The following is a 16,486-nucleotide window of genomic DNA, read 5'->3' as shown; positions in this document are numbered from 1 at the left end:
GTTTGTTCTACTGATGCCTGCCGGGATCTATTTCTATACTTCAAAGTTTGATTTGTATGGGCAGTATAAACTTTACTTAATCTCACTAACATTTTACTATGCACATTCAGCAACAGTATATTCAACATCTTGATGTCTCAAAAACAAAAGAACTACATCAAACAACTCCTGTCATCTAGTTGGTTTATTTAGATTTACTCAGATGTTTATCTTTTTGTTCATGGATCTTTTTTTCCATAATCTTTCCAGGAGAATTTTCTTTCTTGAAGCATATGCTTTAGAATGCCCATATGAATAATAGTCTGGAAAAATAAATCTTGCTTTAAAAATTTACTTACATTGATTCCTAAAAATTATTTCATTTTTTAAGATTTATTTGTTTTTTATTTGAAATTAAGATTTGCAGAGAGGACAGAGAATTCTTCATTCCCCAAATGATAACAGCAGAGCTAAGTTAATCAGAAACCAGGAGCTTCTTCCAGATTTCCCACTTGGATGCAGGAGCCCAAGACCTTGGATCATCCTCCTCTGCTGCCTTCCTAGGAGACCATAAACAGGGAGCTGGATAGGAAGTGGAGAAGCTGGGACACAAACTAGCATCCAAGTGAGATGCTGGCACTTGCAGGTGGAGGATTAGAATGTTGAGCCACTGCACTAACTTCCACACATTTCTTCTTTAAAAATATTTACTTACCCGGCCTGGTGCGGTGGCCTAGTGGCTAAAGTTCTTGCCTTGAACACACCACGATCCCATATGGGCGCTGGCTCTAATCCCGGCAACCCTGCTTCCCATTCAATTCCCTGCTTGTGGCCTGGGAAAGCAGTCGAGGACGGCCCAAAGCCTTGAGACCCTGCACCCGTGTGGGACCTGGAAGAAACTCCTGAATCCTGGCTTCGATTGGCATAGCACCGGCCATTGCAGTCACTTGGGATGTGAATCATTGGATGAAAGATCTTCGTCTCTGTCTCTCCTCCTCTCTGTGTATCTGACTTTGCAATAAAAATAAATCTTAAAAAAATATTTACTTATCTAATTTTATCTGTAAGACAAATCTGCTTGTTTGCTTCCCAAATGGCTGCAATGGCCAGAGTTGAACCGATCCAAAACCAGGTGCCAAGAGTTTTCTCTTGGGCCTGGCGCGATGGCGCAAGTGGTTAAGGTCCTCGCCTTGCACGCCCGGGATCCCATATGGGCGCCGGTTCTAATCCCGGCTGCTCCACTTCCCATCCAGCTCCCTGCCTGTGGCCTGGGAAAGCAGTTGAGGAGGCCCAAAGCTTTGGGACCCTGCACCCGCGTGGGAGACCCGGAAGAAGTTCCTGGATCCTGGCTTCGGATCGGCATAGCATCGGCCATTGTGCTCACTTGGGGAGTGAATCATCGGACGGAAGATCTTCCTCTTTGTTTCTCTTCCTCTCTGTATATCTGACTTGCCAATAAATAAATAAATCTTAAAAAAAAAAAAGAAACCACTCTAATGTTTGATGAGATCAGCAAGGTCTCAAACTACATCAATTTGCAGAGTCCTACAGTGTCTCCCTAGATCATATCTGAAACAGAAATTAACCAAAGGTTTGACATTTGGACTTTCAATAACTCTCAATCTTATGTATGTTTGTATACTAACTCAGTAATAATTTTAAAGTTTCTATCCATGTTAATGCACTGAGAAACACCAGCTCTTACATGATGATTGGTAGATTAATAGTAATTTTAAAATTTATACGATCCATGGATTAACATTTTTTCCTTAGGGTTTCCATATTTATTCTCTCAGTTGCTTTAGGAATATGGGCAGTACCTGCAAAAAAATCAATTAAAACCATCTTTTACTAAGTCAAAAAAGAACAGCAATTTATATTATGCCCTCAATTTGTTTCAAAGCGAGAAGGTGGATCATTTCATATTTCTAATATTTTCTATTCACACTTTTTTTAAATTAAAAAATGACTACAGAATTATCTGGCATTCTGTTTTTTCACTGGTCTATTTTCTACAAACTGAGGTTCACAATTAAAATTAAAATAAGTTTACCGCAAGGCTGGTGCTGTGGCATAGTAGACTAAACCTCTACCTGCTGTACCAATATCGCATATGGGCGCCAGTTCAGATCCTTGTGGCATCTATTTCTAATCCAGATCCCTGTAGGTGTGCCTGGGAAGGCAGTAGAAGATGGTTTATATCCCTGGGACCTTATACCCATGTGGGAGGCCCAGAGGAGACTCCAGGCTCTTGGCTTCAGCTGTGGCTGTTGCGGTAATTTATGGAATGAAACAGCAAATGGAAGATCTCTCTTTTTCTTCTCCTTTCTGTAAATCTGCCTTTCAAATAAAAAAAAATTGATAAATCTTAAACAAGTTAACCTCAGCATATAACTACACATAGTACTGGTAACTGAATTTTAATATTATTACAAGCTGTATTTTCTTTATTTCTGATCACTTGTTGCTTTCTTTTTCCCATCTGCTTGTACTCGTTGTCTAGCCATGTGGGCCTTCCATTGTAGCCATGAAATGAAAGATGCTATTAGCTTTACAAAATTAGAATACAAAATGGAAAATTTGTTTTAAATTTTCATCGTTTGAGGCTTAAGTACTTATGAGAAAGTTAACTCAGGCTAATCTTTGCAATTTTTAACACAGTAAACCAACACATATTTTATTACCAGGAAGTTTCTAAAAGAAAAATACTTAAAACCAAAGTTACAAATTCAATCTATTTAATTTGTGCACTTGTGGGTAATTTATGACTGCAAAACACTTTTTTTCTGAGAATGACACAGTTAAAGGCACATTTCATTTGAATGCATAGTGTACCATCCTAAAATATCATAATTTCCTTACAAAGTGCTTGAGCAGTCACATACACACACAGTAATAGCAAAATATTTACACTCTATAGAGCTTAAAATTTTAAATCTGACTAAAATATATATACTTTTAAAACTACAGAAAAAAAAAATTAGTGCTTTTGTCAGCTTAATTGTGTGGATATACCCTGCCCTCTAATTATTTTTAGTGATTGACTTAGATTTAAAAAAAAATTTCTGTACACTGTGTTACAAAAAGTTATTGTCAGTTTTTAATGCTAAAAGCCTATTTTAGACATTGCTTTCTATACATGTTTCAAAACCAGCAAAGGTAAGCAGACTGTACCTCAAAAGTTTTTAGTGTTTTACGAATATTTTAATGTTACCTCTGTTCAAGTTGAAGCCAATTAAGCTAAGTTCCTCTACTGTCCTTTGCTGTGGAAGTTAACTGGAATTTTAAAATAACTTTAGACAATACATGGTTCTTCCTACAAGATATTTAGGATATTCATTAATTTGGAAGATAATAAGAATTATCTCTGGACAATTCTGATTGTTCTCAGAGTACAATTAAAACAAAACAGTGCATTTTAGCAAAGCTGAAATATTTGTCAATGTTTTTAGCTACACTCCCCATATGTAAGTGTGCTTTTATGTTTCTCGTAAGATTTAAACTTGAAAACATTTTAACAGATGAGCTCACTGTGATTAGATGGTTAATTCAATACGGTTAGTTGTCGGTTAGGTATTCCTGAGGTATAATGACCCTAAAATGCTAAGCACAGGATCACAGAGGCTGTTATTGAACTAATAAAATATGAAGTTATGAAGTAGGAGTGAAAAATCAATCAAAAATCAAACTGAAACAACAACAAACAAAAGAATCCAAGCAAGTGGGAAGTCATGATTTACAAGAAGACATCCCTATAGAGTGTATAAAGCCACAGACGGATCCTCTGAAGAGTTGTAAAAAATATCTGATCAAATTATTTTTGAGACTTTTGAGGTACAGTTTTAGTGTTATAATATTTTTTATAAAATATAGACTGTTTTATCAAAAATATTTATACATTCTGTTACAATATATTGCTTTTGCCCTCAGTAACTGCCAATATAAAATCTGGATCCAGTGGCCTAAAAATGTACAAATGCACTTAATGTAAATGCTGGAGTTTGAGGTGTCTGCTTGGCCACTGTACAAAAGTGATGAAGTGGTGAAATTAAATAATAAGCCTACAACATAGAATACATTACAACTTGCACATATACATGTTCACAGCATGTATACAATGATAATCCTATGGTTTAACAAAGATATAGTTCCCTTCTACAGCAGACATCAGAACACAACAAATTAGATTGATAACTGTAGAACAAGTATCAAAAATGGGATGGTCAGTTCACTGATTTTGGAAGAAGACATGACTGAATATACTGGATGGTCTAAATTTTGGGAATGCATATAGGTGAGACAGTATATCTTGATTCAGGCTGATTCGAAGTCCTCATTCTTAACAATTTAAGGAACTGCTGATCGCTTCCATTTCTTTCAGCACTGTTAAGTAAAAACGAACTGTTTGGCAAGTAGCTCTGTTGGAAAGCTATGAGGCTCTATTACATGGTTGATAATGATAAAGTGATAAAAAAAATTTTCTCCTAATAAATATAGAAAATTTATAAAACATCAATTCATTTTGTTTTTCCAAAAAATCAAGCCTCAAAATATGTAAACTGTCACTACAGATTTTTGATAACAGTAATTTCTAAAAAATAAGAGCATTTGCCTCATTCAAACATAATCATACTTTGTATGAACAATAATAGCATTCCTAGCCATTTTTGTTTTCTGTTTGTGAAACACAGTTAAGTGATTAATCCTCCTTCCACTTAAGGCAGGCATGTGGCAAAGCTAGGGACTATGAAAGAGTGGTTTCTTTCTTTTTCTCTTAAATAGATCATTGTTCCAAAAGCACCTATTTGCAATAGACTTTCATGGCCAATGTTCTTTCAGCTTAAACTCCACAAATCTGCTTCCAGTGCTCAGAAAAAACTTTTGAGAAGCCACTTTTTCAAGAAGTTATTGAAATAGTACTTTCAGACAAATCTTCATGTGTTTTAAAAAACAACTCAGAAGCTATTGGTGGCACAGAGAGCAAATGAAGGAAGGGGTGTTATTTTAGAGGTCTTCTTGTGAGTCAGTCTGCTTGGTTTCACAGTGTCTAGTACTTAACACCAATCAGCAATGTAGTCAAAATCTCTGAACATTTCTTGCTCCTCTTCTGAAAGTATCCGTGGTTCTCGAGGTGGGGTCAGAATAGGTGCTTCTGAGGTAAATTCATCATCAAAATTACTAACATCTTCTCGACCTCTGATGGTAGGTACAAACGGTGGCTTTACTTTTTTGTCCATTAGAGCATTCCAATCAATTAGCTGGATTATAAAATATAAAATGACCAGTTTAGTTTCCTGTTCTTAATTGTTCTACTTTCATAAACAGTTTTCAAATTTCACACTTACCCTGAAGAATGGGTGCTTTTTCACATCCTCTGCATCTTTCTCTCCAGCTCCAAGGCGCCGCTCAGGATTTCTTCTCAACAGCTAATACAATGTAACATAAAAATGTTAAAGTAAAATCAATAAAATAAGCTTTAATGATAAGGATTTTCTTAACTTTCAAAGATTAATTGAGTTCTAAACCATGTAACATCTATGAATTTAAAAACAACTTCCAAAGTTCTATTGGAAGAAAAGCAAAAGCAAAACAAAAAACAAACAAAAAGTTATATTGAGAAGTTTTTTCCATTTAAAAAAGGACTAAGTAGCTTTTTAGAAAGAGTTCTTCTTACCCTTCTCATTATGGAAATAGCTTCGGTTGATAAAAATCTTGGATATCTTACTTCATCATTTACAATACTGTCGAAAACCTCTTCTTCATCATCACCAGGAAAGGGAGACTGGAAGAGACATTTTTGAGTAAGTTACAATGAGTTTCAGAGGTGAGTATGTGGTACTGTAGGTGGGTGACCACGCAGGGCCCCAGAATTTCAGCCTGCTGGCTTCAGTCTAGCCAACCTTAGCTATTGCAGGCATCTAAGGAGTGAACTGCAGATCAAAGATCTCTATCACATCAAGTAAAAATGGATTGATCAAAATTATAAATAATAAAATAATAACAATAAAATAATTTCAGTACAGTAAAAATTTATAAACTCCAGCTAACTTCCAGGCAGTACAAAAGAAAAAAATGAAATTCAAAAGTTAATCTACTAAAACAGCAATAAAAAAATGACTGTAAGAAGTTACAATATGGGACAAGCATGGTAGTGTAACAAGTTAAAACTGCCTGTAAGAAGGCATCTCATAGGGGTGCCAATTTGAGTCCCTGCTGTTCTTTCAATCCAGTTCACTGATAACTTGCGTGAGGCACATTAATTAGTAGCAGAGGATGATTCAAGTGCTTGGGTCTCTTCCCTCATGAGACACAGAAGAAGGTCCTGGCTCCGGGCCCTGGCTTGGCCCATTCCTGGACACTGAGGTCATGTGGGTTGTGAATCAGCAGTTGGAATACCTTTCTGTCTCCCTCATGACCCCTGCAGCTCTGTCCTTCAGATAAAGTAAATCTTTTAAAAGTCACAATGGATACTTATCTATTATGCAGAGATGACATTATATATTCTTAGTGGAATTCTTACATTGTTTTGATCACTATGAAAATCTTAGTTATACATACTTTTCCATTTAATTTCATTCAATTTTTTAAAAATGTAGTTTTTTTAATGTAAAGTCATATTTATAGAGGGAAGAAGAGACAGAGAAAATAATTCTTCTTTCCACTGGCTCACTCCTCATGTAGCTACAACAGCCGGATATGAGCTGATCCAAAGATAGGAGTTAGGAGCAGCTTCTGGATCTCCCATATGGGTGCAGGGTCCCAAGGCTTTGGGTCGTCTTCTACTGCTTTCCCAGGCCACAATTAAGGAGCTGGATAGGAAGAGGAGTAGCTGGGACATGACCCGGTGTCTGTATTAGATCCTGGCATGCAAGGCAAGGGTTTAGTCACTGGGCTATTGCACCGGGCCTTAACCTCATTAATTTATTGCTCTATTTATCCAGTCAAGATTTAGAATAACGATTTCACGGTGGGAACTATTTAGATAATAGTAATAATTCTTAATAAGCTCAATATGGAATGACAGAATAAAGTGATCAATGTAAATATGGTAGTAAATGTTAAAAGAGGGAAGCAGAGAAACTGGATATACATCAGCTAGCAAATTCAACATTTCAAACTCAAAATTCAAATTCCAATATTTAATTTCGTTCAAAAATTTAAAAGTAAATGGCAAATTAGTGGTGATAAAAAAAGCATACACTGGCAGACATATTTAGTGCCCCAAATGTCTTAGGGCATTTCTGTAATCTTAGCACTTTGTTAAAGATTTACTTGATAGTCAAGAGTTACAGAGAGAGAGAGAGACAGAGACAGAGAGAGAGAGTAAAGAAGAGACAGAGCGCATGTATCTGCTGGTTCACTCCTCAACTGGTTGCAACATCCAGAGCTAGGCTGATCTGAAGCTGGGAGTCAGATCCTCCACATGGGTGCATGGGTCCAAGGCCTTAGACAATCCTTTGTTTCTTTCCCAGGCCACTTGCAGGGAGCTGGACTGGAAGTGGAAAAGCTGGGGGTAGAACCTCGTTCATTTGTGATGCTGATGCTACAGATGAAGATTAGCCTGCTACAACAATGTGCCATCCACCAGTTTTTAATTTTTATTTATCAATTTATTTTAAAGGAAGAGTTACAGAAAGGAAGAATGACAAATGATAGAAATTTTCCCTCTACAGGGTTACTCTCAAAATGGCCACAAATGACCAGAGCTGAGCTGAAAACAGACATTGGAACAAAACAGCTCAACAATTAGCTCAACAAAATATTAGCTAATTGAATGCAATAACATGGAAAAAAAATCAGTTGCCTAGAACACATGAGATTTACTTCTGTTAGGCAGCAATGGTTCAACCTAAGTAAATCAATAAATGCGCTATATCACATTAACAAAGAGTAAAAACACATGAGCATCTCAACAGATGCAAGGAAAGCATTTAAATAAATGCAACACCCTTTCGTGATTAAAAAAGTATGGGCAAATTGGGTATAGAAGAAACAGTCCTCAACATAATCAAGGCAATATAAGAAAGACCCACAGCTAGCCTCATATTGAATGAAGAAAGTTGGAAGCATTTCCAGTAAGTTACAGAACGAGGCAACAATGCCCACTCTCATCACTATTATTTAATATAGTCCTGGAAATTGCAATGAAAGTCACTAGGCAATAAATAAATAAATAAAATTAAAGGCATACAAATTGGAAAAGAGAAAGTCAAGCTAAGCCTGTCTGCAAATGACATGATTATCCATATAGTGGAAGTAAAAGACTACTAAGACATTATTGAAACTTGTAAGAGAAAAATCAATAGCTTTTGTATACACAAGCAAATCCAAGATAAGAAATAACTTGCAAATCAGTCCCATTCAAAAGAGCTGCCAGTAAATTACATACATTGGAATAAATTTAACCAAGGAGGTGAGGAATCTTTATGATGAATATTATAAAACATTAAAGAATGAAATAGAAGACACAAAAACACAGAAAATATTTCACGTTTTAAATTGGTAGAATATCATCAAAATGTCCATACTAATAATGTATAGATCCACGATGATCCTAAAACACCTACAGCTTTCTTCTTTGATCTAGAAACAATGAGGCTAAAATTCATATGGAAACACAAGAGACTGAATCGCAAAGCAATACTAAACAACAAAAGCAAAGCTGGATTGTAATGCCAGACTTTAAAAGGTACTACACTGCAGTTGTAATCAAAACAGACTGGTAGTGGCATAAAAACAGACATGCAGATCAATGGTACAGAATAGAAAACCAAGAAAGGAACCCAAATATCTATCGCCAACTAAAGTTTGACAAGCAAACTGAAATTAATCCATGGAGAAAGGAAGGTTTCTTCAACAAATGCTGCTTGGAAAATTGGAGCTACATGTACAGAAGCATTAAACAAGACCCCCCAGTTTACACCTTATTAAACAAATTAACACTAGATTGGTCAAGGACCTAAACCTATGACCTGATACCATCAAATTACTAGAGATAACTCTGTAGACATGAGTGTAGGCAAGGACTTCTTGGAAAAGACCCCAGAAGCACATGTAATTTAAGCAAAAAATAAACCAATGAAATTATTTAAAATGCTAAGATGCTGCTGCACTACAAAGCAAAATTGTCAACAAAGTGAAGGTAACAAAAGAATGAGAGAAAATATTTGTAAACTATGTAATGGATAGAGGATTAACATCTAGAATCTATACACAGATCAAGATACACAACAAAAAAGCAAATAATACATTTAATAAATGGGCAAAGGACATAAACAGGTAATTTTCAAAGCATGAAATACAAATGGCCAGACAACACACACACACCAAAAAACTGGTAGAAAGACTACCATCAAAAACAAAACAAAACAAAGCAAAAAAACAACCACAATAAATGTTGGCAAGAATGTAGGGAAAAAGGTACGCTAACCCACTACTGGTAGGAATGTGAATTAGTACAACCATTATGAAGGATAGTTTGGAGATTCAGTAGAGATTTGAAAATAGAGCCACAATATGACCCGGTTATCCTACTTCTGGGAATTTACTCAAATGAAATGAAATCAGTAGCTGAGAGAGCTTTTTATTGCATATTTATTGCACTAAAAATTTATAATAGATAAGATATGGAATCAATTCAGGTATCCTCAATGGATGACTGGATAGAAAACATAGCATAATATACAGTATGAAATAAAATACTACCGAAGAAAAATAAATAAATGCAGCTAGAAACCACAATGCTTATGAAATAAGCCAGTCTCCAAAAGAAAAATATCCTTTTCCCTGATTTGCAGCAATTAATACACAATGTAAAAAAAAAAAATCTAATTCATATGAGCCGGATTAAAATTTTGAGGTCTGATGATTTGTAGCATTTGTTTATGGTCTTAAAGAATAGCAGGTTTTCGTGTTTCACCTTGGTATATGCTAAAATATTTTCAGAATATACTATTAAATCTGTGATTGTGCCCCAGCTGTAGGCAATGGCCTATTTGCATTGTACCCAGGCAAGTGTTAACTGTAGGTAGAAAAACAGCTAGTAGCTAGAGGCATCCTGAGCCTGGTTAACGCCAAATTTGTTAAATATACCAGTGTACCAGAATAGTCATTTATTCTATGTGGGCAGAAGACACTGGCACGCCAACAGATAGGGTCTGGGGACCCACACATGAACGTGCGTGGGCCCTGGGTAGGCAGGTAGGGGCACAGGCTGTCACAACACACAGCCAGAGCACCAGACATGGGTGGGTGTGGAATGCTCAGGGAAGCAGGTCTGGACGTGTGGGAGGGAGGACTGCTGAGGGTAAATGCAATAGGTGAGGAGTGACTTCTGAGGGAATTCCACCAAACTGGAGACTACACTTGCAGGAAAATGAGGTGGGTAGGTAAATGAGGGGACTGAGATCAAGTGGTTTAGAGGAGGGAAATCGGAGGACCCTATTGGGCCAAACCAATATACCCACCCATGTGGGAGACCTCAGCTGGGATTGTTGGTACCAACCACAACCTACTAGTGCACACAAAAGCCATGGCTCAACCACAGCACCTGCCAGTGAGAGATTGGACAGGGGATGGATGATATCAGGCTGGGCTATGACACTAACCAGCTCATAAAGATCTGGGAGCAGATTCTGTGGGAGATTGTGAGCTCACCCCCATGGGAACACCACACTAGCTGGTTTGCTTGAGGGCTGGGATGGTGATAGGCTGAGCTAGGCATGATCATGAGATTCACCAACTCTCATGTGTACTGGGGTTGGGAACAGGCCAGGCTAATCCAGGCTGTAGCACCTGCAGGTTCACCCAAGAATTGGGTGTGGGGTGGGCCAGGCTGCAACATCTACTGGCACACATAGAGACTGACATTTGGGGAACAAACTGCTGAGTAAGGTTCTAGCACCTGCTGGCACACATAAGATTTGAGTCTGGGAATAGGCCTGGGAGGAGACCTTGGGGCAGTACCCTGGAGGGCTGACACTGAAGCTGGTGAGCACATGAGTCAGGGTTGAGGCAGAGGTCAGGCTGGGCAGAGTTGTTTCACTTGTTGGCAGGTTTGTGGGTTGGGACTTAGGATGCAGACTGGGTAGGGCCACGCCAAACCTTAACACACTGGCATGTACAGGAACCAGGATAGAGTGTGGGCCATGCCAAGCTATGCTAGGCTATCAAACCGACTAGTCTGCATAAAATCCAGGAATGGGGCATGCTGGGCAGGGCTGGGCTGCAGCACCCATCAGCGAGAACTGGGACTAGGGGTGGACCAGACCAGCCCAGGCTGCAGAATTTGTTGGAAAAAGCCATGCTGGGTGATGGGTTATGCTGTGCTACTCTGAAGCAGCTATTGGCATGTCCAAGATCTGAGGCTGGGAAAGAGCTTGATTGGGGAGCCAAGATGCCCCTGCTGGGCTGTGGTTCCTATTAGTGAGTTTAAGAGCTGAAATGGGGGTGGTATACTGGGTTGGACACAGCTGGAGCATCCCTCAGCATTGGTGTGGCCTGTGTCTGGGGTATGCCAGACTGGGCTAGGCTCTAGCACATTCTGGTGCTCAAAGCGCCAGGGTACCAGTAGAACAGCTAGCCCATGCCTCTGTACCTGCTAACCACAGGGGAGCTGGGTCTGTGGGTGGACTAGTCATGGCTAAGTTGTAGTACCCAACAGCAAGAACTGGGATGAGTATGGGTGTGTTGGGCAAGGTAGGACAGGAAGTGGGCCAGGCACAGCTGAGCTAAGGACTCACTGTTATGCACAAGATCTCATACTGAGAGGTGACCTGATAGAGGAACTTGGGGAACTGCTCTGTTAGGATGCAGTCCCTGTAGGTGAGGGCAAGAACCAAGGCTGGGAGCAGCCCAGGCCAGGCTGGGCCAGTTCATGGCACCCACTGGCAGTTATGAGAACTAGTAACAGGTGCATGACAGGCTGGGTTGGGCTGCAATGTCAGCCAGTTCATATTAGGACTAGCTGGGGTGGGCTAGGCTGTAGCACCCACCAGCATAAGCTGGAACTAGAGGAAAGGCCAGGCCAAGCCAGATTGCTGCATCCCTTTGTGGATGTTGACGTGAGGTGAGCATGTCAGTTTGGGCCACAGCAAAAACCAGCACAATTAAGACGTGGTTGGGGGTCGAGCATAGTAGGGCAGCTGCAGGGGCTCCACTGCTGGATCACTGCTCTAGCTAGTGAGAATGAGAGCTGGGATGGGCACAGACCAGGCTGGGTAGGGGCACAACACTCATTGGCCTGTATGTGAGCTGGGTTAGGGGGAGAGCCAGGCTGGGCTAAGTGGCCATATATCCATTGGAGCATCCACGAATCAGAGTAAGTGCAGGGCATGGTTTGGCTGGGGTTTTGCTATTGCATCAGCTGGAAAGTGCTGAGACTGGGGCAAATCCTGTCAGATTAGATTATAGGATCATCTGGAAAGCACAAAATATGGGACTGGGAATGGGCCCAGAAGGGAAGCTGGGTGCTCTGATGGGCTACAACTCTCACTGGTGAGCTTGAGAACCATGGGTGGGGGCAGGCTTGGCTAGAAAGGTTGATGGCACCTGCTGACATTAGTGTGGGCTGGCTAGTGGGGTTGTTGGGTTGAGCTAGGCTTCAACCCCTATTGAAATGCACAAGAACGAAACTGGATATGGGACAGACTGGACCAGTCTGCTGAACATACTGGTATGCACAGGAACCAGGGCTGGGGCTGGGGCTGTTGCTGGGCCTAGTATACTTACTGGGGTGTGCTCTGACTAGGCAGCAGTTGCTGCTGGTGTATGTGAGGGCAGAATGTTTGGTGGACAGAGTTGGGCAGGCCCACAGCCCCCACTGGCTTGTGTATGAGATGGACTGGGGACAAAACTGGCCAGGTACCTGCAATAAACAGTGAGTGCGTAGGCTTATGTGGATAACGCATTGAGCTGATCACACACTAGCTGGCATGCACAGAAGTCATACTGGCATCATCACTGGTAAGGTTTCTTTGGGAATCCCCACAACTGGATCACTGGGCTCAGAATTCCAACCACAGTGAAAAGCGTAAGACTTGTAGTCTGACTGTGGAGTGCATGTGTCAGAACTGGGTCTCCACAGTTGCTGAGATCTATGTACTGGATAGCATGCCCAGATGCTCATGGGGGACATGATAACCAGCCCACTGGGGCCTGCGGAGGATGTGGTATCATGGAGGGCAGAGCAGACTGGACAGCTCTCTGGACAAGCGTCTGGGCCAATCAAGAGTCTAAGGTGAACTCTGTCAGCCAGTTGACCTTGGAGGGATTTCCTCAACCATGGAGCAATGAAACTAGTAGCATTTCAGAACTATCAAAACCATTCAAGGAGTGTCGTCTGAACACAGGGACCTTGAGATGACATAGGGTTCCCCCATTGCTGGGTACTGATGCAGTTGGATTACTGGGAGTGCTCCTCTCCCCTTGCTCTGACTTTCCCCGGACACCAGAAGAAAAAGATCGGAGGCAGTTGTCTCATCCATTTTCCCCCATTCCTCAACCCTCCCCACCTGCTTGGTGGTCCACATGGGCATGCATCCCTTTCAACTATACAAGCATCGTCAAAAATAACATGAATTTATTATTAAAAACATCTGTGTGAAATAAAAGCATGCTATTGTAAAAATAAAAACATAAGGAGAAAAAAATAGCAGGAGTGTGCACAGGGAATGAGGGTAGGAGGGATAGTAAGATGGGAAGTATCATTATGCTCCTAAATTTATACTGTAAAATATGTGATATTTGTTCACTTTATATAAAGAAATATTTGTTTTTTAAAAATCGGTAATATAACCACATTAGAACTCTAAAATATAAGGACCCAAGCATTGGTAATGAATTCCATAAGTCACATAAAAACATTCAAAAAGTGAAGACATTATAGAAACAATCAATTATTAGCATATGACAAAAATTTAAAAACTTAAGTTCTACTTATTTAAGACACTTATTAGGTATAAATACTGTTCTTTCTTCTTTCAATCATCTTTCCTATCTTTTATCTATTTCATTTTGCTTACCTCACCAACAAGCATTTCATATATAAGTACACCAAGGCCCCACCAATCTACAGCCCTTGTATAGGATGTTTCTGTTAATACTTCTGGGGCAAGGAACTCAGGAGTGCCACAAAATGTGCTTGTTCTATCACCATATCCCATTCCTGGAAAAGATAAAATTTAAGTATTTTTTAACAAAAAGCTTAACAGAAAAATCAGAATATGCTTTTAGAAAGCAAAATTTAAGTTGCATATTTCTGTATTATGATAAAAATCAGATGAATTAGAGACTTTTAATGAAATGTTAAGAATTCTTATACAGAATACAGTGTAATAACACATGAGACTCTCATGGTCAAAACTAGCTATAAAGGGGCTGGCATTGTGTGGTAGGAGGTAGAGCCAACACCTATGATACTGGTACTCCTTGTGGAAACTGGGTCTGAGTTCCTGCTGCTCCATTTCTGATTCAGCTTCCTATGAATGGCCAGGGAATAGCAGTTAAAAAAAGCCCAAGTCCTTGATACTCAGCCAGTCACCTGGAAGTTCCTGGCTTCACCTCCTGCTGATGTGGCCCTTCGAGATCAGAACCAGCAAATGGAATCTCTCTCTTGCTTCCTCCCTCTGTGAACTCTGCCTTTCAAATAAATCAATCTTAAAAATGAAACAAAACATTTGGTTGGTTTGTGTCCTGGCTGCTCCACTTCCCACCCAGGTTCCTGCTTGTGATCTAGGAAAGTAGTAGAACATGGCCTAAAGCCTTGGGACACTGCACCCATGACAGATACCAGAAAGAGGCTCCTGACTCATGGCTTTGGATTGGCTCTAGCTGGTGTGGCCATTTGGGAAGTGAACCAGTGGACAGAAGATCTTTCTGTCTTTTCGTCTCTCTGAATATCTGCCTTTCCAAAAAAAATTTTTAAAAATCTTAAAATACCATGGTAACAGCATCATTTGCTTCAGGAATAGCATCATTTGGTTTACTTTCTTTTTCATTTCCTCAGTGACACAGTGGTCATTCAATAGCATGTTATTTAACTTCATATTGTTGTCTTACAAATCGAACATGGACTCCCAATGAAATTGTTCTATCTTGACAATAGGATGCTGGACTCTCTGCCATTGTCTGTACCAGCAGTGTCAGGATACACTTAAATAGCAGAATAATGGACTTATGACTGATTGTGAAGGAGTATACTACCATGATGACATGGGGAAATCAGTATGTGTGGGGGGATTTAAGAAAGGGGAAAGGGAAACCGTGGAGCCCATGGAACTGTATCATGGAATAATAACATTTAAAATTTAAAAAAAAATGGTGTGAATTTTTAAAAAACAAAACACTGTGAGTAATAATGGGTTAAGGATAGCTTGTGAGGGACAAAACCATTTAAATTAATAGTGTCCAACAGAGACACCCAATTAGAGAAAGCTTTTACTGCATTTAGTAATTAGGAGACCAGTAGCGTATGTCATGCACCTATCTTTACAAAGTTCATTCACTCATTTATCGAGGTATTTATTAATCAAACATTTACTGAATAGTTAACACTTGTCAATAACAAAAAAAAAGTTACCAGTGCAGAGGAAGATAGAGAAATATTAGTTATAATATAATGCTTGAATGTAAAGATAAGGCTCTCTATTTACATTATGTTGGCTACTATGCTAAAGAGGAAGGACTATGTCCATTTTACAGTTGAGGGAATAGACTCTAAGTAGTTAAAAGTAAATTTTCTAGAGACACATGGTGAATAAATAGCAAAACCAGGATTCAGGGCCCAGTGTGGTAACCTAGCAGTTAAAGTCTTCGCCTTGCTAGTCTGGGATATCATATGGGTGCTGGTTTGTATCCTGGAGGACCTGCTTCCCATCCTGCTCCCTGCCTGTGGTCTGGGAAAGCACTCCAGGATGGCCCAAGGCTTTGGGACAGTGCAACCTGCATGGGAGACCTGGAAAGGGATCCTGGCTTCAGATTGGCGCAGCTCTGGCTGTTGTGGCTGCTTGGGAAGTGGTTCAATGGATGGAAGATCTTCCTCTCGGTATATCTGACTTTCCAATAAAAATACATTTTTAAACAAACAAACAAACAAACAAACAAAAAACCAGGATTCAAATCTAAGATTATCTGGTGGATAAGCTTTCCTAAGCTCCCTCTGCTTCAAATTTTACAAGTTTATTTACTTACTTTTAAATTTCATTGATTTATTTAAGATAGAGAACTCCCACCACTGATTCATTCTCCAAATGCCTGCCACGGCAAGGAATTGGCTGAGACCAAACCTGAAGCTGGAAAACCAATTCAGATATCCTGTGAGGGAGGCAAGGATTGTTACTCCTTCTCCTCCAGGTGCTGTGCCTGTAAACTGGGGCCAGGATCTGGAGGCTTTGAATCCAGGTACTCTCCTATTGGAGGTGGGTGCCCTAACTCAGCGTCCTAACTTCCAGGCCAATGTTCTTGAGATATATACAGCTATCGTTTCCAGTTAAAATGTTAAGTTTTAAGA

General features: G+C 39.8%; 1 protein-coding gene across 3 annotated transcripts in view; it reads right to left on the bottom strand.

Annotated features, from left to right (window-relative positions):
• Window positions 1-2,700: 2,700 nt before the first annotated feature.
• PKN2 (protein kinase N2) overlaps window positions 2,701-16,486 on the bottom strand; it is a 135,477-nt gene continuing 121,691 nt past the window's right edge. For all 3 annotated transcript variants that reach the window (XM_040998993.1, XM_040998992.1, XM_040998994.1), the window contains 4 exons: window positions 14,001-14,143; window positions 5,654-5,761; window positions 5,325-5,405; window positions 2,701-5,237 (listed from right to left, as the gene is read on the bottom strand). In XM_040998993.1, the coding sequence (XP_040854927.1) occupies window positions 5,034-5,237; window positions 5,325-5,405; window positions 5,654-5,761; window positions 14,001-14,143 (536 nt within the window). In that variant the 3' untranslated portion in view covers window positions 2,701-5,033. The remainder of the gene's footprint in view (window positions 5,238-5,324; window positions 5,406-5,653; window positions 5,762-14,000; window positions 14,144-16,486) is intronic.

The sequence above is a fragment of the Ochotona curzoniae genome, unplaced genomic scaffold (assembly GCF_017591425.1).
Source record: "Ochotona curzoniae isolate NIBS_2020 unplaced genomic scaffold, NIBS_Ocur_1.0 scaffold_1037, whole genome shotgun sequence".
In the NCBI taxonomy this organism is placed as follows: Eukaryota; Metazoa; Chordata; class Mammalia; order Lagomorpha; family Ochotonidae; genus Ochotona; species Ochotona curzoniae.
The sequence above is the reverse complement of the archived record's forward strand: the minus strand, read 5'-3'. Positions and strand labels throughout refer to the sequence as shown.